The sequence below is a fragment of the Nicotiana tabacum genome, chromosome 6 (genome assembly GCF_000715075.1).
Source record: "Nicotiana tabacum cultivar K326 chromosome 6, ASM71507v2, whole genome shotgun sequence".
NCBI classification, from domain to species: Eukaryota; Viridiplantae; Streptophyta; class Magnoliopsida; order Solanales; family Solanaceae; genus Nicotiana; species Nicotiana tabacum.
In genome coordinates, this window is record NC_134085.1 from 104,542,906 (window position 1) to 104,569,854 (window position 26,949).

At 38.5% G+C, this 26,949-nt stretch overlaps 1 protein-coding gene across 1 annotated transcript; it reads left to right on the plus strand.

Moving 5' to 3' along the window:
- Nucleotides 1–14,681: 14,681 nt before the first annotated feature.
- LOC142181966 (uncharacterized) lies at nt 14,682–18,122 on the plus strand. The gene is made up of 6 exons (XM_075255686.1): nt 14,682–14,990; nt 15,110–15,628; nt 15,718–16,157; nt 16,739–17,275; nt 17,360–17,487; nt 17,761–18,122. The coding sequence occupies exons 1-6, from the start codon at nt 14,682–14,684 to the stop codon at nt 18,120–18,122; spliced, it is 2,295 nt and encodes a 764-aa protein (XP_075111787.1).
- Nucleotides 18,123–26,949: the final 8,827 nt, after the last annotated feature.

Here is a 26,949-nt window from a genome sequence, read left to right on the forward strand (position 1 = left end):
CGAGCGCACTATTCTAATACTTGAGGATATGCTTTGTGCCTATGTGATGGAGTTTGCGGGTTCTTGAGATCAGTTCTTGCCACTTCCGGAGTTTGTCTACAATAAGAGTTATCAGTCGATCATTTAGATAGCACCGTATGAGGCTATGTATGGTAGGCGGTGTCGATCTCCAGTGGGTTGGTTTGAGCCGGGCGAGGCTAGGTTATTGGATATAGACTTGGTTCAGGACGCTTTGGAAAAAGTTAAGGTGATTCAGGATCGACTTCCCACAGCCTAGTCCAGACAGAAGAGTTATGCAGATCAGAAGGTTCGCGATGTTGCATTCATGGTTGGAGAGCAGGTCCTGCTGCATGTGTCACCCATGAAAGGTGTTATGAGGTTCGGGAAGAAGGGCAAGTTGAGCCCAAGGTTTATTGGCCCGTTTGAGGTATTGCGGCGTGTTGGGGAGGTTGCTTATGAACTTGCCTTACCTCCCTGCCTGGTAGGAGTCCATCTGGTATTACATGTTTCTATGCTCCGGAAGTGTCATGGCAATCCGTCTCATGTGTTGGATTTTATCTCAGTCCAGTTGGACAAGGATTTATCTTATGTTGAGGAGCCGGTAGTTATTTTGGATAGGCAGGTTCGAAAGTTGAGGTCAAAGAACATTGCTTCAGTGAAGGTTCAATGGAGGAGTCAGCCAGTCGAGGAAGCGACTTGGGAGACCGAGCATGATATGTGCAGTCGTTATCCTCATCTTTTCACCACTTCAGGTATGTCTCTACACTCGTTCGAGGATGAACGATTGTTTTAAGAGGGGGAGGATGTAATGACCTGGCTGGTCGTTTTGAGAGTAATAGCCCCAATCCCCTATTTACTACTTTCCCCGTATCATTTTTTGCATATGTGACTTGTCGGGAGATTCTGTTTTTAGTTTCGAGTGATTTGGGACACTTAGTCCCCGAAACAGAAGCTTGAGTCTTAGTCCCTAAAACGGAAAATTGAGTTCTAAGGTTTTGACTGTAGTTGGAACTGTATGAAGACGACTCCAGAATGGAGTTTCTTCAGTTCCATTAGATCCGTTGGGTATTTTGGACTTAGGAGCACGTCCGATTATGTTTTGGAGGTTTGTAGCTGAGCTAGCTTGAAATGGAGAAAGTTAAATTTTTGGAAAGTTTGACCGGAAGTGGACGTTTTGATATTAGGGTCAGATTGCAATTTCAGAAGTTGGAGTAGGTCCGTAATGTCGAATATGACTTGTGTGCAAAATTTGAGATCAATCGGACGTGGTTTGATAGGTTTTGGCATCAGTTGTAGAAGTTTGAAGTTTCAAAATTCATTAAGTTTGAATTGGAGAGTGATTCGTGATTTTAACGTTGTTTGATGTGATTTGAGGGCTCGACTAAGTTTGTATGGTGTTTTAGGACTTGTAGGTACCTTTGGTTGAGGTCTTGGGGGCCTCGGGTTGATTTCGGATAGTTAGCGGATCGAATTAGAAGTTGGAGGAACGACTGAAGCATTGTAACTTCTGGTGTAATCGCACCTGCGGTGGGGTTGACCGCAGGTGCTAACTCGCACGTGCGGAAGGAGCACCGCAGGTGCATTTTGGAGAAGCCTGGCTTGTGGGCACAAGATGAGGCTAGAACCGCAGAAGCAGAGCCGCTCCTAGGGAGAAAGGATCGCAGAAGCAGAAGGCAAGCTGAGTGAGGATTCTGCAGAAGCGGACAAAAGTTCGCAGGCGCGCACTCGCAATTACGGCCTTGAGCTCATAGAAGCGGACCAGAGGATTTAAGTCAAGTCCATACCTGCGATGGAATTTCAGCAGGTGTGGTACCGTTGGTAAGGCTATATGTCCGCAGGTCCAAAGATCGCTGGGCAGAAAAGAGGGATTTCGAGGGTTTTATCCCATTCTTCACTTTGGGTTTTTGAGAGCTTGGATTTGGGCAATAATTTGGGGGATTTTCAGAGGATGCTTTTGGGTAATGATTCTTAACTCATTTATGGTTATATTCCACTAATGTATATTTGATTTTATCATTTAATTAAAGAATTTAGTCGAGAAATTTGGGGGGAAAGTTGGAAACTCAACTAAGTTTTTGAGTTTTGATTCGGATTTTGATATCGGATTTGGATAATTTTGGTACGAGTGAACTCATGAGTGAATGGGTATTCGTATTTTGTGATTTTTACCCCATTCCAAGACATGGGCCCCGATCGACATTTTGGGACGATTTTCTAATTTCTTGCTTAAGCCTTGGTTTCATTAATTAGATTAACTTTTTATAGTTATATTTATGATATGTAATTGCTTTTGGCTAGATTTGGGCCATTCGGAGTCAGAAAATCGTGGAAAAGGCATTCTTACTGATTGATTGAGCTTGGTTCGAGGTAAGTGGCTTGTCTAACCTTGTGTGGGGGAAATCCCCTTAGGATTTGGTACTGTTATGGTATGTGAGCGATGTGTACGCGAGGTGACGAGTGCGTACACGGGCTAATTGTTATAAAATCCGATTTTTACTGAGTAGTAACCTGTTTTCATCTTAACTGAGTTATACCGGTATGTGTAGTTATCCTGTTTAGTCTAATATCGTATGTCTACATGCTTTAACTGCTTATTTGAATTCTGTGCAGCATGCCTAGTTGATTTTCCTATTTTTTTGTTGATATGTATCAGTCTTAACTGTAGAATTCTTACTGTTAATTGTTGTATTTATAGGTTTGAGTTGTGTATTTACTTTTGGGACTACGAGGCGGTACCTCGGAAGATCTCCTGCACATTTACTTTTGAGACTATGAGGTGGTATCTCGGGAGATCTCTCTGCACCTTTACTTTTGAGACTACGAGATGGTACCTCAGGAGATCTCCTTGCATATTTACTTTTGGGATTATGAGACTGTATCTCGGGAGATCCTCTACTTGTTTATCCCTGTGTGCTATACTGTTATTTGTTGTGGTTTCCTCTTTGTTAATTCTAGTCTCTTATTACACTGCAATATTTTTCTGCCTTATTTATTATATATATATATATACCAGTAGGACCCTGACCTCGTCGCTACTCGTCCGAGGTTAAGCTTTGTACTTATTGGGTACCGCTGTGTTGTACTCATGCTACTCTTCTGCACATATTTATGTGCAGATCCAGGTACTTCTTATCAGCCACATCATCGGTGAGTAGTGACAATTTGGAGACTTCAAGGTATATCTGTCGCGTCAGCATACCTCGGAGTCGCCCTCTATTCCCTCATATGTCATTTACCTTTCCGTACTTTTTCTTAGACTCTGGTATATAGAGATACTAGCTTTCTTCCGTAGCTTGTGACTTATGATTTTTCGGGTTTTGGGAACTATGTATATACTCTAAGTGTTGGTTATTGCACATGCCGAGTGACATTTTTTTATCTGTTGTTTAATTATCTGTTGCAGTTAGATGTTAAAGTTTTGCTTTTATTTTCGTTATTTCGCAAATATTACGGTTACCTAGTCGTAGAGACTAGGTGCCGTCACGACATCTCATAGAGGGAAGATTGGGTCGTGACACATGGTGTGTTTGGTAGGAAAGGATATAACGCTGTGGCATACACCCCTACCGTAAACAAAGTTAAGAAAAATGTCTCCAACCCTAATGGTTGTTCACTGTGGCATCTGACCCCTCAGTTATCCATGTTATTATTTTTATTGGTCCCACAAAAAAATAAAACCTTACCTTAAAATTCGGTCGTTCCTTATTATCAGGGGGAACCAACGTAGTAGTGCCATGTTTATTTGAATTCAGTATTTTCAGCGCAAAACATTAATTTAAGGGTGTACAAACCGAACCGAAAAACCGTAGCAAACCGAAAAGTCAAACCAAACCAATTAAAAAATCCGACTAGGTTTGGTTTGATTTGGTTTGGTATTGAGCAAAATAACCCAAACCAAGACGGACATATATATATATATATATATACTTTTAAAATTTTATATAAAATTTTCATTAAAAAATGTCTAGAAATATTTGGGATTCTCTTGCGGAATATAATATTTAATAGTATATGAAGTGCTCCATATTTGTTAATCTTAAATAATGAATTGTACGATCACTTTCTCATCAAGTGTTACTGAAATGCGTCAATCTCTTTGTTCTTCCATATTCATATCATATGTTAAGATTTATTAAATTCTTATATCTTTTTCGAATGTGAAGTGATAATTATTATTTAGGTATCATATTGATTTTTATGTTTAATTACTAAATTCGGTTAACCCTGAAAGTATACATCAATGAAAAAATATTGTCAGACGACTAAAAATTAACCATTATGTGTTACTAAGAGAATTCTCCCATAAGAATATTTTAATAGATATATGTTTGTCAATTTTTTATATTTTTACTAAACATACATTTACTTATAAAAAATTTAACAAAGTAAGATTGAAATAATATTTAATTAACAAAAAACCCGAAAAACCCGACAAAACCGAACCAATCCAAACCGATATAGTTGGTTTTGTTTGGTTTTGATAAAACTGAACTAGTCCGGTCCATGTACACCTCTACATTAATTTATATGTAAAAAGTATCTAAAATGAGAATAAATAGTAGATATGAACCCATAACTTTAACAATAGAATACATTAAATATTATTTTTTTAAAGGTTGAACTCATATAATTCAAATCCTGGATCTGCATCTACTTATAACTAATCAATTATAAGAAAATTAAAAAAAATACGGTATGTGATTTTTCCATGTTCGCCAAGCCCCCATTTATACTTTACAACTTGTTTGGATGGTTGTTGCCTATTGTTACTTTAAATACAATGTTTGTTTTGATTGTTACTTATACTTTATTGTATCGTATCGTTAAATCCGTTGTTACTTAACGGCGAAAAGTATCACTTTATGGAACGGCGAATTTGGTGTGGTGGCGTTGTTACCTTATTTTTTCCTCTCATCTTGTCTTTCCTTATTATTAAATAATTATATTTTATCTTTTATCCTACTCTTTTATATAATAATTGTACTTTGTATCCTATTTTTTCTTAGTAACATTACAAGTTTATTTTTTATATTGTTGGTGCATAACATTATGAAACGATAGTAAACGATACAATCTATCTAAATATTTTATTTATTAAATAATACAATATAATATATATTATAAAACGACATGTAACAACAATCCAAACAAGCTGTTAGTGTAAAAATTTGGTAGGAATTGAAAAACTTTAAAAAAAATTCTTTAGCAGCAAAAGACAGCCCCACAATCTTGAGGTTCATGTCATTATAAAGTAAGAAAAAGCAGAGCTTGAGCTTGATTGGCGTTAGGCATGAAAACATGGGTCTAATAAATATTTACCTACTTTAGTTTCCCCCACCCCGGTATCAAAACGGAACAAAAACGTCAACGTTAAAAAGGACTGATACATCGGGTAGAGCTTTCACTAAAATGATGAAAAACTTGCTAGAATTGATGTTTGCCTATAAAGCACACTAAGAGCATAATTGGCTATGGATCTTGGGGAGAGGTAGAGAGATAGTAAGGTCGAAAAGGACTTGGAAACTAATGTCAATCGTTGCATGACCATAAACGAAGGTGCAATTTATATAGGAATTTTAGAGGAGGATTTTTGTATAGATCAAAATCTGACTGTCACAGTTGAGTTGACTAACGTCCACCCAAGCGATAGGGTAGTAAAAGACGACATGACCCACTCTATATCCGGCTCTCTCAACACCCGTCGAGTCAAAAGGATCAATGTCTAAAGGACGGTCAAGGCACACCTGGTGTAAGAGAGCGTCGGACCAAGTAAATTGCAAATGTGCATTGACTATATATAGTAAGGGAAAACCTTCGATAGAGGGGCTCTCTTTTCGATCCTCTCCTATAAGTTCTCCTCTTGTAATCTTCAGTAGGAGGGAGTAATCTCCAAAAAAACATGTAAAACTACCTCTCCCATTGATTAATGGGAGCCACAATGACGAATTTCAATAAGATCGATTATATCTATTTCATCTTATATACTATTTATTATGTTAGCTCATTGATCTGAAATTTATTATGTTTGACTAAGATTTACCCCTTCATTTTCTTTGATTGATTTATTCAAAAAGGTTCCAATATCTTTTGAGGCAAACGATTTGGCTCCGTCTGTGGGGATTTCTTAGTGAAATTTCCTAGTCTCTTCCAGATCGAAGACAAGAAACACGATTATCCACTGAAAAGAGCGCTAAGGCAAAACCCAACCCACGCAGAACAAAGGCGCATCATAGAAGGGGAAGGAAAGCCGAGTAGAGTCACTGATTTCAGAAATCCTCGCCTCATCAACCATCGAAATGCCAAACAAAACGAGCAACTTTACAAACTTGCTCTCATTTCACTGGTCCATCGGATGAGGTTAAGGAAATTATCATTTTAACTCACCTTCTGCTCTTTGCTCAAGCAGGAACACAAATGCCGTGCGGGCGAGCAAGCAAAGAAACATCTCAATTAAAAATGAGAAACTACCACAAGACGATCGAAATACCGCCCGCCGGTGGCACCTCCAAGCCGGAAGGCAGGAATCAGACAAGGAAACTGCAATGTGTGCGCAGAGCGAACATAAGCGAAACAACAACGTTTCGTACTCTCCGATGTTACACTCTCTAATGCAAACAATGTCAAACGAACTGGGACTCCCCCAGAGGATGTCTGATTCTCCAAAAACTGGGACTGACGACTGGTTACTATTTCGATAAGTTCGAAATACCCTTTAAGGCAAGGGCCTTCGCCAAAAAGAAAAGTTCGACCTCGATCGAACGACGACGGGTTACTATTTTGTTTAGTTCGAAATAATACCCTTTAGGGCCAAGGGCCTTCGCCAAAAGAAGAAGTTCGACCAAGATCGAACGACCACGGGTTACTATTTCGATAAGTTCGAAATACCCTTTAAGTCCAAGGGCTTTCACCAAAAGAAGAAGTTCGACCATGATCGAACGACGACAAGTTACTATTTCGATAAGTTCGAAATACCTTTTAAGGTCAAGGGCCTTCGCCAAAAAGAAGAGTTTGACCTCGATCGAACGACGAAAGGTCACTATTTCGATAAGTTTGAAATAACACCCTTTAGAGCCATGGGCCTTCGCCAAAAGAAGAAGTTCGACCACGATCGAACGACGACGGGTTACTATTTCGATAAGTTCGAAATACCATTTAAGGCCAATGGCCTTCACCAAAAAGAAGAGTTTGACCACGATCGAACGATGATGGGTTACTATTTTGATAAGTTCGAAATAACACCCTTTAAGGCCAAGGGCCTTCGCCAAAAGAAGAAGTTCGACCATGATCGAACGACGACGGGTTACTATTTTGATAAGTTTGAAATACCCTTTGAGGCCAAGGGCCTTCGCTAAAAAGAAGAGTTCGACCTCCATCGAACGACGACGGGTTACTATTTAGATAAGTTCCAAATACCCTTTAAGGCCAAGGGCCTTCGCCAAAAAGAAGAATTCGACCTCGATTGAACGACGACAGGTTACTATTTCGATAAGTTCGAAATAACACCCTTTAGGGCCAAGGGCCTTCGTCAAAAAGAAGAGTTTGACCTCGATCGAACGACGACAGGTTACTATTTCGATAAGTTCGAAATAACACCCTTTAGGGCCAAGGGCCTTCGCCAAAAGAAGAAGTTCGACCACGATCGAACGACGACGGGCTACTATTTCGATAAGTTCGAAATACCTTTTAAGGCCAAGGGCCTTCACCTAAAGAAGAAGTTCGACCACGATCGAACGACGACGGGTTACTATTTCGATAAGTTTGAACTACCCTTTAAGACCAAGGGCCTTCGCCAAAAAGAAGAGTTTGACCTCGATCGAACGACAACATGTCACTATTTCGATAAGTTCGAAATAACACCCTTTAGGGCCAAGGGCCTTCGCCAAAAGAAGAAGTTCGACCACGATCGAACGACGACGGGTTACTTTTTCGATAAGTTCGAAATACCCTTTAAGGCCAAGGGCCTTCGCCAAAAAGAAGAGTTCGACCACGATCGAACGATAATGGGTTACTATTTCCATAAGTTTGAAATACCCTTTAAGGCCAAGGGCCTTCGCCAAAAAGAAGAGTTCGACCACGATCGAACGACGACGGGTTACTATTTCGATAAGTTTGAAACACCCTTTAAGGCCAAGGGCCTTCGCCAAAAGAAGAAGTCTGGCCACGATCGAACAACGACGGGTTACTATTTTGATAAGTTCGAAATACCTTTTAAGGCCAAGGGCCTTTACCAAAAAGAAGAGTTTGACCTCGATCGAACGACGACATGTTACTATTTAGATAAGGTCGAAATAACACCCTTTAAGGCCAAGGGCCTTTGCCAAAAAGAAGAGTTCGACCTCGATCGAATGACGACAGGTTACTATTTCGATAAGTTCGAAATAACACCCTTTGTAGCCATGATCCATCACCAAAGGGAAAAGTTCGAAATATATCTAAGGCCAAGCACCGTCAGTAAACAAAAAGGGAAGAAAAGACCGGTCCTCTCCATACGGGAATTCATCTCGCGCCAAAGTCACAAAAAAGCGAAAACAAAGATAAAGTACGAGGCAAATAACAACGAAAAAATTCTTCTTTATACAAGGTCACCGCGCTAACGACAGCAGATTTCATACGGCCCAAGACAATAATAAAAAAAGAGAAAGGATCAACAACAATCTATGATGAATAAAAAAACAAAAAATAGACTAAGACAACATTCTTTCACTCGGCGTCATCACCGCCACCATCATCTCCGGGAAGCTCTCCCTCATCATCCGCGCCCTCTTCGACCTCCAGAGTCGTAGAGTCATAACCACAGTTGACACGGGCCTCCCACGCCTTTGCTCGTGCTTCTTCATATGCGGCCTCAGTAATATTGCCCGCCTCCCACAGACTCTTGTATATATCCCGCTGAGCTTCAGCATGAACCCAAAGCTCGTGTAGGCGGTGGGGAACAACGGTAGAGGAAGACTCAATCTGAGCCAACAGTCGCTCCTTTTCAGCCTTGAGGGTGGCGACCTAATCTCCTAAGGTCAAAGCTTCTTGATCGATCTCACCAATGCGCTCATTAAGCCTCGCCTCCATTAGAGTTGTCGTCTCTCTCTCCGACTCTTGCTTAGATTGGAGGACACAGATAGTGTTCTCCAGGGCCGCCACCCTTGCTGAAGCCGCAGACCAGGCACTCTCGATACTCTCCAGCCCGATGACCTTTCTCTCCAACTCGGCCATCTTTCCCATCCACTCTGCACTCATCGCCTCGGCCTTGATAAGGTTCTGTTCCATTTCGGCCTGCATTGACCTCATCCTCCCCTGCAGATAGTCACACTCTGCAGCCACCCCCTTTCCCACCTCGAGCTCTTCATCCTTCACGCGAAGCTACTCTTCGAGCACACTGTTCCTGCGAATGGCCTCCATCAACTGCTGATCTCTTTTCTTTAATTCCTCGCTGAGGGATCAAGCACCAGGATTCTCCCTCAGTCGCTCGTGCATCTCTCGGCACTTGTCGCGATAGCGTCGATACTTTTCCAACATATTCAAGAAAAGCTTGGCCCGAATGTCGGCCCTGCGCATACTCTCCACTTCCACCATGTACGTCTGAAAAACGAGAAGGTGGGTTAAAGCCATATCAACAAGAAAAATGGGAAAAGTTTAAAAGACGAGGGGAGCGTACTCTCAAACCCATAGCGGCCACCTCATTCATCAAATCGACAAACGATATCTCACCAACAAGGGACCTGCGTCCAAATTTTTCATAAAAGGCCGACCAGGTGCGAACCCCTACCGTATGGGGAAGGATGGCGCTCACCCACTCGTGGATACCTTCGACAGATGGAGGCGGAAATTTCTCGGCTGCAGAGACATAACAGGGTTTAGTACTGTAACGGAAAATGGTCGGGTATATCTCTGACTAAAAGCATAAGAAACTTACGTGCAAAGTTCCATTTCTCAGGGAACCCCATTAGATCCGCCACAATGAGCTCAGTCCGCACATAGAAATAATTCTCATAGAAACGATGGTTAGCCCTTTCGTCCATTTTCACCACCAGACTCTTCGACCCCCGAGGACGCATGTGAAGCATCGTGCCGTAGATAAGCTGAGGGGAGAAGATATTGAGCATGTGATCCAAGGTGATCTCACGACTGGCGAGTTCCGCAAACTTGAGCAACATAAGGAACACTTGTACAGGTACGACGAAAGTTGGGTGGGGCATACCTTATAAAAACAGCAGAAGTCTACCACTAGGAGAGGGAGAGGAAGTGTGTATCCAATAAGAAAGGGGTAGGCGTAAAACATGCAGTACCCAGGGCGGTCAGAATGAACTATGTCGTTTCCTATCGCCGGTTGCATGTCGACTTAACCGGGGATCCCCCACCTGGCTTTCAACTCTGCAATGTCTTCTTCTCTCATAACAGAAGGGACAGGCTCCGGCTCCGCCCCGGCGTGACTACTGAAGTCGGTTAATTCTCTCCCAGGACGAGGCAAAATCTCAACTACCGACGGGACCTCCTCGTCTTCCACCTCTTCTGCCCCCTAGTGTCCTGAGCAATATTTTTCGGTGCCGGAATTGTGACAGGGAGATCGGTGCGTGAGGAATCACTAGCCATTTTGTCAAGATGACGCGGCAAAAAGACAACGCAAAGAAAGGATGAAAATTTTCAATTAACTGAGGGCAAACGAAAACTCAGAGTATCAGGAAGAAAGTATATCTGCAGAATTCTTTCGAGTAAAAGGCAAAGAAGTGTGTCAATCGAATGATGAGTTCCTTCTATTTATAAGAGACACAAATCCCCCAAGCACGAAACCCAAGAGTCGCTAATCAAATTTGATAGGGCATGAAACATTTCAGTTCCCCAGGAACGTGTGTCATAATGGCGGCAACCATGAAATAACGCTTTGATACCAAACGACGTTTCGGTTCTGAAACAGTGGCAACGGTCCAAGGGTATCGAAAGAACGCCGTCATCTCACTTGAAACCTAAGTAATGTAACTAAGGAGCGAGAAGTCAGATTTCGCTCGAATTCGTCGCAATCATGATCCGTCTTCCAGGCCCAACAGAGGACGACCTCGACAGACGGAGGGATTAAATGTATTGGTCAAAATCTGACCATCACATCCAAGCTGACCAACGTCCCGCCCAAGCGACAGGGCAGTAAAAGACGACATGGCCCACTCTACATCCGGCTCTCTTGTTACCCGTCGAGTCAGAGGAGCAATTCTAAAGGACGGCCAAGGCACACCTGGTGTAAGAGAGTGTCGGACCAAGTAAATTGCAAAGGTGCCTTGACTAGGGATGTTCATGATTCGGTTTGGATCGATTTTTCCCTAAAAAGAAACCAAACTAAGTAAGTCGGTTTTTCAAATATTAGAACCAAACCAAACCAATTAAGTCGGTTTTTCTCAATTCGGTTTATGTCGGTTTTTTGGTTTTTTCAGTTATTTGTCGATTTTTTTTTTAAATATAAGACATACACTACCAAACACATATTCTGGCGGCCACATTTTCAATGTAACGCTATCAAATCAATTACCCTTTGAGAAATCTATTATTTACCAAAATATATTGATGATAATTGAATCAATGATGAATAATTTAAGGACTCAATTAAAATATGTTATTTTTAACACGAAATGGAATCTTACACTAAACAAAAGAAACCTACCAATCAAACTAGAATGTAAAGATAAAGAACTATATTAAAAGTGCAAACTATTAACATTTACCATAAATATTTTGAAATTTTGTATAACAATATACATATATATAGGCGTAATAATAAATTTGAAATAGCTACTCATATAGTCGGTTTGGTTCGGTTTTTTTCTGATTAAAACCAAAATTAAACCAAATTTGATCGGTTTTTAAAATTCAAAACCAAAACAAAACCAAAAAATAACGAGTTTTTTGGTCGGTTTGGTTTGGTTTGGTTTTTCGGATTTTTATGAACACCCCTAGCCTTAACTATATATAGTAGGGGAAAACTTTCGATAGATGGGCTCTCTTTTCGATCCTCTCCTATAAGTTCTCTTCTTGTAATCTTCAGAAGGAGGGAGTAATCTCCAGAAAAACATGTAAAACTACCTCTCCCATTGATTAATGGATGGGAGCCACAATGACGAAATTCAATAAGATCGATTATATCTATTTCATTTTATATACTATTTATTCTGTTTAGTTCATTGATCTGGAATTTATTATATTTAACTTTTGATTGATTTATTCAAAAAAGTTCTAATATCTTTTGAGTTAAAATTTTGGTTCTATTGATCGCGAAAAATAATACTCCCTTGGACTTTCCCAAGTAAATTCTCGGTACATCCAAAAAGGCAAGTTTAAAAATATTTCCGTGAAAGATAAGCACGAATATACCTCGGTAAATTTACATGAGGATTTGTTAAATTTACAGGGATTCCGTTAGCCGTATATTTAGCTGAAAATATTTTCCTGCAGATTTAATTGGCGAGTTAATTACTCAAAAATTTACATGAAATTTTATTAGGTGTGGATTTACATGAGAATTTCTTCCTGTAATAATTTAACTGATTTCTTTATAGCGAGGCAGCAACACGTGATCAGAACATGGACAAACCCCCCCCCCCCCCCTCCCCCCCACATTGTTCTTTTTCTATTTGCTCACGATTCCAACGCTTATCTATCCTTTCCATTTCAACGTGTAAAGCTACTGCTGAATTTCCTTTTGATATTCTGTCCGTTCCACTGAAATCTCCCATTTTGGAAATCTAAGCTCTTTAATCAAACTGAGGCTGATTTAATATGAAAGAATTAACATTACCGTTTAAATTAAAAATAATCAACGGATAATATATAATTTATATATAATATATTCATAATAGGTGTATAATGTGTATATTTTATGTATACTAGTTAAAAAAACAAACGGTGAATCCAACCGTTAGTTGTGTAAAGTGTTGGAATTTGGACTTACGTTAATTGATTATAGCCTGAAAGGATAGTGACGTGGCTCAAGTGGTGGATAAATAAAAGGCCTAATATTAAATATTGTGTGTGTGGATAAGTGAGGCCCAATAACTATTGGCCTGTGATGGGTAGTCACTCTTTATAAATAGAGGTCAACCCCCCTTTCCCTAGCTATTAGAAAACCCTAGCGTATTCTGCCTCTTGAATACGTGATAAAGGTAGACGTCCCATCGCTCAAGTTCTCCGGACTGTGAGAGCGTTGAGCTAGTGGATCGTGGAAGTTGGTCTCAGGCGTAATCGCCGTTGCTGCCGCTGTTGAATCGATGGAGTTGAACAGTACGCTTTCTTAATCTTTAACTCAAGATTATGATTTTATATTTGTATGATTGTGTCTTGATCTCTACTATGGCTGCGATTTAATAATCTTACAGTTGGTATCAGAGCCACCATAGTCAGGGATTAAGATCAATAATTAATCTTGAATTTAAACGAAAAATAATTGTTATAAGTTTCGACGATAGTTCGACACTGTTTTTACCGAAAAATCATCTAATCTCTATGTTGTTGCTAACATCATAAAGGGGTTAAAGTCCCTTATTTGTTAAAGAATTCTGATTTTTATATGTGGACTTGTGATTGATAATAACAAATTACTGGCGGCGGTCAGAAGCCCTAGGTGGCTTAGTTAATTGAATTATTCCTATTTTGTAAAGAAATAGAAAGATTCCTTTACTTAATTTTGTCTCATGTGATTTGTATTGAATTAGATGTGATATTGGAATAAAAAATTCCTTTTATAAAAATTAGATCTTGCCATGTTTACATGGAAAGCTACAACTTTGATCGGTTTGGTATATAATTGGCGATCAATTTTCTTTTTGTCTTATCGAAGGATATTCTGTTCATGTCCAATATAACAATTGTATTAAAGTCTGTGTTTAATGTTTTGTTTGTACACGAAGTATGGAATTCAACTAAAAAATGATACTGAACAATTCAATCGTGTACGGGCTTATTCACATGTATATGGTACTACTTAAATAAGAATTTATGATTAATAAATAGTTCTACCAAAGTGGTCTATTTATTTGAAGTCATTGAAAATTCTTAATAATCTTATACATGTGAAATAATATAATATATGTGGATTGAGAATTATGATTAATAAATAGTTTCACCAAAATGATCTGTTTATTTGAGTCATTAAAATATTCTTAATGCACATGTATAAATTATCCTTAACAGAGTGATACGCTAGTGTTGGAGGTTTATCTTTTTGATACTAGTGACACCAAATGAATTTGTGAGATAAAATATTGTATTTCAACCCAAAGGATGAATCTTAATATCTTGGATTCTCATGTATATATATAAAATAAATAAATAAGGATAATTTGATGTAAGAGGAGGTTTTGTGTCTCTTGCCTAAAAGAAGGACACAATGTATGCCTTGTACTTTTGGTCTTGGATAATAGGGGGAGGAGGTTTTGTATCTCTTGCCTAAAGGTGGGATGCAATGAATGCCTTGGAATCCTTGATTTTTTTTAAAGGGGAGACAGTTGCATCTTCCACCCAAAGGAGGGATGTAATTGATGTCTTTGACTATTTTGGTTTATATACGCATGCCCATAATTCTATCTAATTTTGTGTTGTTTGCTTATACAGCTGTTAACAACATAACTACTCAATTGAATTCCATTGAAACTCTGACTAGTAGCAACTACAAGAAGTGGAAATAGGATGTTGAAACAGTGTTAGGTCTGATGGACCTGGACTTTGCATTGACTGAACAAAAACCTGCTGAACCTATGACTACTAGCACTGCTAATGAAAAGGTTAAGTATGAGAAATGGATGAAGGCTAATAAATTGAGCCTTATGATCATGAAGAGATCCATTTCTGATCACATAAAGGGTGCAATTAAGGATAATGGAAATGCAAAAGATTTTCTGAGTGCCATTGGACAGAAATTCCTAGAAACTGACAAAGCTGAGATAGGTAGTCTGATTTATTCCTTGTCCACCATTAAGTATGACCTTGTAGGTAGTGTCCGTGATCATATTATGAAATTGGTTAACATTTCTACCTAACTGAACAATTTAGGTGTAACTATTACTGATGATTTTCTTGTTCACCAATCTCTAAAGTCCCTTCCTGAGCAGTTTAACTAACTTAAGACAACCTACAAAAGGATAAGTGGAATGTTGATGAGCTTATTACTGTTTATGTGGTAGAGGAAGGGAGGATCCAAAAGGAGAATGTTGAGGGTGTAGTAAACTTTGTTAGTTCATCTAGGTCAGCTGCTTATCCCTCTTATAAAAGAAAAGGTGGCCCCAAATTTCACAAAAGGAAACATGGTCAGTCTCATCATCCAGGTGGTAATAGTAGTCATACTAATAAGCCTAGTATTAATCAAGGTGAGTCTCATAATCCTCTTGGTCCTCAAGCTGTAATTAAGAAAGAAATCATGTTCTGGGATTGCAAACAAGTAGGTCATAAGAAAGCTGGTTGTCCTCTGAAAAAGAAATCAGGTAATCTTTTGGCTTTTGTCTGCTTTGAAACTAGTCTTGTTCATGTTTCTTTAAATTCTTGGTGGTTGGATAGTGGTGCAACTGTTCATGTAACCAATGACTTGCAGGATCTAGTAAGTAGACGGAAGCCAAAAGAGGATGAAACCAGTGTTGTTGTGGGCAATGGGCTCAAAGCAAAAGTAGAGTTTATAGGGACATCTATTTTACCTTTTAAAAATAATTCTAGTATTTGTTAGAAAATACTGTTTTTGTACCGTCTATGAGATAGAAATTAGTTTCGGTTTCTCTTTTGGACAAAGCTGGTTATTCATTTCAACAAAGTAATGGTATTATTAAAATTTCCTATGATTCACATGCTGTTGCTGATGCCTTTTTAAGTGATGGTCTATATCGCTTGAATGTATTGAATGAAACTTTTTCTGCAATACATGTTGAAAATATTGCCCACAAAAGGTCTGCTATGAGTAAAACATCTTACCTATTATGGCATAGGCGTCTTGGTCATATTTCTAAAGAAAGAATTGAACGATTGGTAAAGGAAAATATTTTACCTGTTCTTGATCCAAAAGATTTCGAAACTTGCGTGGATTGTGTTAAGGGTAAAATGACCAAGGTCAAGAGAAAGGGTTCCACTAGGAGCTCTGAACTCTTAGAAATTATTCATACTGATATTAGTAGACCTTATGTACCTACTTTCACTAATCATAGGTATTTTATTAATTTTATTGATGACTTTTCAAGATACTATTATATATATCTTTTAAAAGAAAAATCTGAAGCACTTAATAAATTTAAAATTTATAAGACTGAAGTTGAAAAACAACTTGGGAAGTCCATTAAGATAGTGAGGTCTGACCGTGGTGGTGAGTACTATGGAAAATATGATGAGTCTGGTCAATGTATGAGGCCTTTTGTTTTATTTTTGCAAGAATGTGGGATAGTAGCATAATATACCATGCCAAGTACTCCTGAGCAGAATGGTGTGGCTGAAAGACGGAATCGTACTGTAATGGAAATGGTGAGAAGTATGATGTCAAGGACTAGGCTACCTGAGTATCTTTGGGGTGAAGCCTTAAAACAGCTAACTATATCCTTAATAGAGTTCCTACAAAATGTGTCTTGAAAACTCCATTTGAACTATGGAAAACCCCAAAACCTAGCTTGAATCACTTTCACATTTGGGGATGTCCAACTGAAGTTCGTATTTATTCACCCACAGAAAAGAAAAATAATCCTAAAACTACCAGTTATTTCTTTATAGGCTATTCTGATCACTCTAAAGGTTTTAGGTTTTTCTGTCCTGGGCGTGGCACTAGAATCGTTGAGTCTATTGCAAAATTTCTTGAGCATGATGTTTGTGATTGTGATTGTTTATGTGGTAAGGAAATTGTATTGAAAGAGAAGGAAGTCATTGTCCCTGTTCCTGTTGTACATGAAAAGGTGGTAAACCAACCTATTCATGAGGGGGAGAATCAAGGAAACAACGATGCAGATCCCATAGTTCCCGAGCAAAATGTTCACCATGAACCACTCCGTAGGTCACAAAGAGAAAGAAAGTCTGCTATCTCTGATGATTTTATCGTGTATGTGACTGGAAAGCTTAGTGATACCGAAGAGCTGGTCGATCCTTTATCATATGCTCAAGCTATTTCCTCTCCATTTGTTGATAAATGGTGCGAGGCAATGAAAGATGAAATGCGCTCCATGGAATACAATAGAGTGTGGGAGTTAGTTGAATTGCCTGTAGGATTTAGGCCTATTGGTTGCAAATGGGTGTTTAAAACTAAAAGAGACTCCAAGGGAAACATAGACCATTATAAAGCAAGGTTGGTTGCTAAGGGTTGAACTCATAAAGAAGGTACTGATTATAAAGAAACATATTCTCCTGTTTCATCCAAGAATGCTTTTAGAGTTGTGGTGGCTCTTGTGGCCCATTTTAATCTAGAGTTATACCAGATGGATGTTAAAACTACTTTCCTGAATGGGAGTCTTCTTGAAGAAGTTTACATGGTTCAACCTGAAGGGTTTAAAAAAGCTGGTAAAGAATATCTAGTGTGCAAGCTTAACAAATCCATATATGGGCTTAAACAAGCCTCTAGGCAGTGGTATTTGAAATTTGATGAATTATTACAAAATTTGGATTTGTGAAAAATAAGCTTGATGAATGTGTTTATCTTAAAATAGCTAATGAGAGTTTCATTATTAAGGTTCTCATGTTGATGATATTTTGCTTGCCACAAATGATTTGGGCTTGATGATGAGATCAAATAATTTTTGTCTCGGTTTTTTGTTATGAATGATCTTGGTGAAGCCTCTTTTGTTCTTGGGATAGAAATTAAAAGAGACAGGTCACATGGTTTATTAGGTTTATCACAGCGTTCCTACATTGAGAGTGTTCTTAAAACTTTCAATATGCAAGACTATAGAACTGGTGTTGCACCTGTTGTAAAAGGGGATAAACTTAGTAAAGATCAATGTCCGAAAAATAAAGTTGAAATGAGAACCATGAAAGATGTGCCATATGCAAGTGTTGTTGGTTGTTTGATGTCCATACAGGTTCGTACAAGTCCTGATATTGCATTTGCTGTTAACATGTTGGGAAGATTTTCTTCTAATCCTGGGTGGACACATTGGCTGGCTGCAAAGAAAGTAATGAGAATCTATGTTGGTTGATCCTTTGACTAAAGGTCTTAGGCCAATAGTGTTTAATGAACATGCTAAAAACATGTATATTTTAGAGTCTTTTGATGTGCTTTAGTCAGTGGGAGTTACTTTGTAGTTGCTGACTGAGATATTACTTTTAATAAATTCTAATTTTATGCAAGCTTGTGTTATTTTATATTTGTTATGCTTATTGACTAACATGATAATTTATTTATTTTTTATTTCCAATTGGATATTGCATAAACTCATGATATCTTTGAGTTTTGCTGCTTGTTGCCTTGATTATCCTTGGCTATGTGAGTAGTGTGGCCACTGTAGAGTCTATAATCTTTTTTCAAAATAATTTTCTTAAAACTCAAAAGTTTTAAAATTGTTTTCTTGTCCTCAATTAATGTTGGCGTCCAAGTGAGAGAGTGTTTGAATTTGGACTTATGTTAATTGGTTATTGCCTGAAAGGATAGTGACGTGGCCCAAGTGGTGGATAAATAAAAGGCCTAATATTAAATATTGTGTGTGTGGATAAGTAAGGCCCAATAACTATTGGCCTCTGATGGGTAGGCACTCTTTATAAATAGAGGTCAACCCCTCTTTCCCTAGCTATTAGAAAACCCTAGCGTATTCTGCCTCTTGAATACGTGGTAAAGGTAGACGTCCCATCGGTCAAGTTCTCTGGGCTGTGAGAGCGTTAAGCTAGTGGATCATGGAAGTTGGTCTCAGGCTTAATCGTCGTTTGCTGTCGATATTGAATCGATGGAGTTGAACTGTACGCTTTCTTAATCTCTAACTCAAGATTATGATTTTATATATGTATGATTGTGTCTTGATCAGAAGTAAATCCAAACAATTATTTGTGTAAAGATTTTACAGCCAATAATTAAATGCATCAGTTATGAATTAAACTCAGCTGCATGGATAAACCTTACCCTGCCATTTATCGATAACCACAAACAAATTTGAGAGATTCTGATATAAAATAGCATCCATATACTTTGTGCTAGGTAAATTGGGGCATTTCGAGAGTCACTGAGACTTTAGGTACCGTAGGAGCATTAAGATTGAGGAGGTCGTGGGGGCTATGCGTAATATGAGTAGGGGCAGAGCAACAGCACCAGACGAAATTCAGATAGAATTTTGGAGGTGTGTGTGGGTAGAGCAAGATTAGAGTGGCTGATTGAGCTGTTTAATGTTATTTTCAAGATAAAGAGGATGTCGGATGAGTGGAGATGGAGTACGGTGGTACCGTTGTACAAGAACAAAGTTGATATCCAGAGTTGTAACAACTACAAGGGTATCAAATTACTAAGTCATACTATGAAAGTTTGGAAGAGGGTGGTAGAAGTGAGGTGAGGAGGACAGTGTCTATATCCGACAACCAGTTCAGGTATATGCCGGGTCATTCAACTACAGAAACTATCTACCTTATTAGAAGGTTGGTGGAACAGTACAAAGATAGGAAGAAGGATCTTCACATGGTGTTTATTAACCCGGAGAAAGCGTATGACAAGGTCCATAGAGAGGTTCTTTGGAGATGCATGGAGGCAAAAGGTGTGCCGGTTGCTTAGATTAGGGCGATTAAGGACGCGTATGATGGAGCTAAGACTCGAGTTCAGCCCTCTTATTTTCCCTAGTGATGGACGTACTGACATAACATATTCAAGAGGAGGTACCATGGTGTATATTATTCACTACTGACATAGTTTTGATTGATGAGACACGAGGCGGAGTTAACGAGAGGTTGGAGGTTTGGAGACAGGCCCTTGAGTCAAAGGGTTTCAAGTTGAGCACGACTAAGAAGGAATACCTGGAGTGCAAGTTCAGCGCCGAGCCGAGGGAAGTGGGCATGGACGTGAGGCTTGAATCACAGGTCATCCCCAAGAGAGGTAGTTTCAAGTACCTTGGGTCTGGAATCCTGTGGGACAAGAAAGTGCCACTGATACTTAAAGGTAAGTTTTATAGAGCGGTGGTTAGACGAGCCATGTTGTATAGGGCTGGGTGTTGGCCAGTTAAGAACTCACATATCCAGAAAATAAAAGTAGCAGAAATGAGGATATTGAGGTGGATGTGCGGGCACACCCAGGAAGAACAAGATTAGGAATGAAGATATTCGGGAGAAGGTGGGTGTGGCTCCTATTGATAACAAGATGCGGGAAGCGAGGCTTAGATGGTTCGGGAATATACAGAGGAGAAGCCCATATGACCCGGTTAGGAGGTGTGAGCGGTTGACTTTAGCGGGTACGAGAAGAGGTATAGGGTGGCCTAAGAAGTATTGGGGAGAGGTGATCAGGCAAGACATGACGTGACTTCAAATTTCCGAGGACATGGCCCTTGATAGGAAGGAGCGAAGGTCGAGCATTAGGGTTGTAGGCTAGGAGGTAGTTGAGCATATTTCTACTTCGTACCAGTGTGAAGCTAGTCTGATAGGATTTTGTCTTGGACTACTAGTGGTTAATGTTGTGTTCACACTACTCTTCAATTTGCATAGTGTCGGGCCTTATTTACTGGTTATTGTTATTGCTTTTCATCTATTTTCTGGTTCTTATGATGCTGTTATTATTTCTATGGTTTCTGTCGATGGCATTGATGTATTGTTTCTTTCGCCTTCTTGAGCCGAGGGTCTATCAGAAACACTCTCTCTACTCCTTCGGGGTAGGGGTAAGGTTTGCATACATTCTATCTTTCCCATATTCCACTTGTAAGATTTTTCTAGGTAGTTGTTATTGTATATATAACCACAAACAAACTTTGAGAGATTCTGATATTAAGTAGCATCCATATACTTTGACTTTTATCTTCTTAATTGGACATGTAAAAACTATATAACTAATGAGGTGAGAATTATTAAAGATTATATAAATAAATAACAAACCCATTTCTGATCAATGTAGAAGACTCTAACACGAGAAATACGAAAATTTGACAAAGGTGATCCAAGATTAAATAAGTACACTGATGTTGTTCTATTAGTCCAGTGCACTGGTGGAGCATAGGGGAGATAAAAGCAAAAGGAATATATGCTGATTGCTGGCTTTTTGGCTAAATCTTTACGCATGCATACAAATACAATGAACAAGTAACAATGTGTACCTATGATACTCAAAATCAGCAAATCACCGAAATCACGGTTGGTTGTCTATTTGCTGAATATTCAAACTCAAACGCAAAGTGGCGTCTACTTTACATGCAGAGATTAAAAGGGATGAGGTTGGCAATGCAATTTAAGAGATGAAATAACAATCAATCCCCGTCGAAGAGTCTAATTTGTTGTGCTTAATCGGTCTAAATGTAAAATGCAATATTGGAGTACCAAATTCCATCCTTCATTATTTAGGCAAATAATTATATTAGCACTAGGTAAAGGCATAAATCAGAATTACTGACCGCCAAAACAAAACCTTAAATAAAGCAAATATTTAAGTGAGTGACTATAAAACTTATTATAGTCAAATAGTATCAGTAAAAGTCTCTCACGATAACGTGAGGAAGCCCTTAACTAAAAAGATGAATTACCTAAATGCCCTTCTTTTAAATACCTTATTTTTACCAAATTTTTTAAATAAACATCAAATTTATTTGAAGGGATATGATGCTTCACATTAGTGCAAGCAGTGACTCTTCACAATTATTAAATCTAAAGGCAGACATTTTTGGTGGGCATATCAATTGATTTATAAAATAAGAATGTAAACATAAATCCTAAATTTTAGAAAGGCAACCCAAATTAAAAAAGAAAAAAAATCATGGTTCTTGTTCATATCTATTTGGAATACAGTGCCTTCTTACCAGATAAATTTCTATGGACTTTTTCAACCCTTTTATTTCCCTTGAATATTGGCTTATGATTTGTGTGATACTGCAATCAGCATATAACGACCCTAGGAGTCATCGGGACCGGTTTACCTATAACTTCGACATGCAAATGCCACACATTTCATCAGTTAGAGTTTTACCAACGGCTATTTATTTTTTCTATGTCAGGTAAACTCCTACTATAATACATGGTGAGTTCTAATATGACTAATTCTTTAATCTATGTGAATTTTTATCTTTTTCAATTAATTACCTTTTTGAATGATTTCTTGGTAGTTATTTTGTTTTTAGGTTCTTATTTTAACCAGACAATTTTGATTTTGATTTATTTACAAAGTTCTTAAATAATGTTCAAACACTGACGCGACAACTCCCATGGTACATTGTGAACTCTAATATGATTATTCAGTACATCTTTATTTTTGTCTAATTCAATTGCTGCAACCGATTATCCTTGTCATGGCTTGACTCCAGTAGTTCACTACGATTTCAAACCAAGCAACAATGATCTGCAGGGCACTCTAAATGAGAGCAATGTCTTAACAAAATTTCTTGAGTTTATGATCACAAGAAACCTTTGCCAACATGGTTCAACAATGACCTTGAGGACAAGGTCAATTTCAAGTGGGAAGGATTGTTATGATCGGGAATTAGTTATCAAAGGAGGTCACGTGTTGGGCTTGTTCTCACGTGAGTCAATAACTTTCAACTCTTATTTCACCGATGTGGAAACTTTCTAATATATAGAGACAAGCAAGCAGTGAACAGGGTATTCAGAATTTTAATCCATTTTCGTAGCTTCTGCTTCTCACTTCTCTTTCTCTCTCTCTCTCTCTCTCTGTGTATCTCTTCGCTCCCTTCTCGTCTCTTCTCTTCTCCTTCTATTCTTCTTATCCATTGAATTAGGTAGTTCGATTTAGGAATTGATGTATTCATTCCCAAGCCTGTAACTGATTGTACAAATTCGTTTGATCAATAAACTTTCCAATTTAGTTTCAATTCTTGAGTACATTACAATTGGTATCAGAGCCTAATCTTGGCACCTTTCCGAGTTGGCAACCATGGCAGAAGAAACCGTATTTGAGGATTTTGCAAAGACAATTCAGTCGGCTGGGGTTCGAAAGAGGGAAAACTTTGATAAATTGGGTAAGAGATTGGATGGATTAAATCAGAAATTGGACAAAATCTTGGAAATGCTTGGAATCAGTATGGAAGATAAGGGAACTGATTATCATGTCTTTACGGAGGATCAAGAAAGTGCAACAAAGGAAATAGAAGTTGGAGAATCTAGCGATCAAGAGGTTCCATCAAGTGACAGTATCTTAAGATCAGTTGATGCGCCTAACAAACCTATGGTAGAACCCATGAAGCTTGAAGATGCCTATGTTGGAAAATGTTTAAGCCTCAAGCAAATTGAGGCAAGGAACAAAATTTTCATACCTCCACTTGAAATCGTTAGGAAGTTAGAGCCAACCAAATATGCCGAAATTGAGGTATGTCAGTAAGTTCCTCTTAGTCTTGATCTCGAATCTCTCTTGTGTGAGCGCCACATGGTGAGACAATGTGCTAAGAATTTTATGTGCATAATCACTGGTGTCGTGTTTGGTAGGAGTGAGGAAATTCATGATTCACTCAAGCTGTTTGATGAATTGCTCGAACTAGATGTCACGCCTATTTTATGTTTGTTTGCGAACTCCTCTTACGTGTCTGAAGATCAGAATGATGAAACTTATATAGTGTTTGATCCTGGAGTTACTACAATTGATGTGTTCTATATTAGCCTTATGCAGTTTATTGAGTCTAAATTTCCCTCGTTATTGAGTGCTAGCTCTCAATCATGGTTACTAATTTGGGATACAAGCATAGTGTTTGATTGGCTAAATCAATTGAAGGAGTTGCTCGATGGAGAAATTGCAGCTTGTGCCTCATTTCCTTTATATTTGTATTCTTTGAATTACACTAAAATACGGCTCGCTAACATTTCTAAGGGTGTGAACCAGTGGACTAAGAGGCGGCTTAATGGATTGTTTGATGTTTACTGGAAAAAAACAAAATCTGTTCTTGGTGAATTATAGGATAATGGCTTAGCAGGTTTTTTGTTCGGAGGGGGAAAGTTTAATGGTGTAGTGGCTTCCATTTTATTGTTGATTGCAATCTTAAGGACCCAGGCAATGGATAATGGGCTAATGTTCTATGAGAAATGTATGGTACTTCTATATTTATTGTTACAAGTGTATGAATTTGAGAAAAGGCACAACAGGGAAGGCAAGAGGCCAAATAAGAAGATATGTTGGGAGGTATTCCTTGAATTTGTAGCTCTTGAATCGGGTAGCGTGATGATAGTTACTCTCTTGAAATCGTGGAAAATGAAGGTAGAATACAGTGAAGGGTTCAAGTTCCGACTCTTGAATTTTCCACTCAATGATTGTTCAAGTGAAGGCATATTTAAGGATGCATTGGCTGGACGTGGTTTGCTGCTACAAGTTGCTAAAGGACTCACTGTAAGAGACTTGATAGTTTTGAAATACTACGGATCTCTTGGTAAAACGTCTCTAGATGGAAGAATAACTGCTTACGAAAATTTACTATGTACTAATGATGTTCACTACATCCCTGGTTCCTTGAAAACACTTGGACTGCATAAAAATTTTGAAAGTGCAAACCAACTAGCAATTGTCGAAGGTTGTGAAGAGATGCTCCCTGCAGGTAAAGAATTCAAGGGAGGACTTGTAAATGCCAAAACTACATTGTGTCCATTGACAATAACAATTATGGTAGCTGTTGGAAGTTGAACCACCAGCTTCTTAGCATGTCTGATTATCACAAGTTGAACTATCAATATTGAAGGTTGTGGTATAAGTAGTTTACGAGGTTATGTCAATATTATTCTTGTTCTTAACCTTAAGAGAAGAAGTTATTATGGAAGGAAATATATGCTTGGTATTAATTTGGCTGCTGCAACCGATTACCCTTGTCATGGCTTGACTCCAGTAGTTCACTACGATTTCAAACCAAGCAACAATGATCTGCAGGGCACTCTAAATGAGAGCAATGTCTTAACAAAATTTCTTGAGTTTATGATCACAAGAAACCTTTGCCAGCATGGTTCAACAATGACCTTGAGGACAAGGTCAATTTCAAGTGGGAAGGATTGTTATGATCGGGAATTAGTTATCAAAGAAGGTCACGTGTTGGGCTTGTTCTCACGTGAGTCAATAACTTTCAACTCTTATTTCACCGATGTGGAAACTTTCTAATATATAGAGACAAGCAAGCAGTGAACATGGTATTCAGAATTTTAATCCATTTTTGTAGCTTCTGCTTCTCACTTCTCTTTCTCTCTCTGTGTGTGTATCTCTTCGCTCCCTTCTCGTCTCTTCTCTTCTCCTTCTATTTTTCTTATCCATTGAATTAGGTAGTTCGATTTAGGAATTGATGTATTAATTCTCAAGCCTGTAACTGATTGTACAAATTCGTTTGATCAATAAACTTTCCAATTTAGTTTCAATTCTTGAGTACATTACAATTGGTATCAGAGCCTAATCTTGGCACCTTTCCGAGCTGGAAACCATGGCAGAAGAAACCGTATTTGAGGATTTTGCAAAGACAATTCAGTCGGCTGGGGTTCGAATGGGGGCAAACTTTGATAAATTGGGTAAGAGATTGGATGGATTAAATCAGAAATTGGACAAAATCTTGGAAATGCTTGGAATCGGTATGGAAGATAAGGTAACTGATTATCATGTCTTTACGAAGGATCAAGAAAGTGCAACAAAGGAAAAAGAAGTTGGAGAATCTAGCGATCAAGAGATTCCATCAAGTGACAGTATCTTAAGATCAGTTGATGCACCTAACAAACCTATGGTAGAACCCATGAAGCTTGAAGATGCCTATGCTGGAAAATGTTTAAGCCTCAAGCAAATTGAGGCAAGGAACAAAATTTTCATACCTCCACTTGAAATCATTAGGAAGTTAGAGCCAACCAAATATGCCGAAATTGAGGTATGTCAGCAAGTTTCTCTTAGTCTTGATCTCGAATCTCTCTTGTGTGAGCGCCACATAGTGAGACAATGTGCTAAGAATTTTATGTGCATAATCACTGGTGTCGTGTTTGGTAGGAGTGAGGAATCCCATGATTCACTAGAGCTGTTTGATGAATTGCTCGAACTAGATGTCACGCATATTTCATGTTTGTTTGCGGACTCCTCTTACGTGTCTGAAGATCAGAATGATGAAACTATTATAGTGTTTGATCCTGGAGGTACTACAATTGATGTGTTCTATATTAGCCTTATGCAGTTTATTGAGTCTAAATTTCCCTCGTTATTGAGTGTTAGCTCTCAATCATGGTTACTAATTTGGGATACTAGCATAGTGTTTGATTGGCTAAATCAATTGAAGGAGTTGCTCGATGGAGAAATTGCAGCTTGTGCCTCATTTCCTTTATATTTGTATTCTTTTAATTACACTAAAATACGACTCGCTAACATTGCTAAGGGTGTGAACCAGTGGACTAAGGGGTGGCTTAATGGATTGTTTGATATTTACTGGAAAAAAACAAAATCTGTTCTTGGTGAATTACAGGATAGTTGCTTAGTAGGTTTTTTGTTCGGAAGAGAAAAGTTTAATGGTGTAGTGGCTTCCATTTTATTGTTGATTGCAATCTTAAGGACCCATGCAATGGATAATGGGCTAATGTTCTATGAGAAATGTATGGTACTTCTATATTTGATGTTACAGGTGTATGAATTTGAGAAAAGGCACAACAGGGAAGGCAAGAGGCCAAATAAGAAGATATGTTGGGAGGTATTCCTTAAATTTGTAGCTCTTGAATCGGGTAGCCTGATGATAGTTACTCTCTTGAAATCATGGAAAATGAAGGTAGAATACAGTGAAGGGTTCAAGTTCCAACTCTTGAATTTTTCACTCAATGATTGTTCAAGTGAAGGCATATTTAAGGATGCATTGGCTGGACGTGGTTTGCTGCTACAAGTTGCTAAAGGACTCACTGTAAGAGACTTGATAGTTT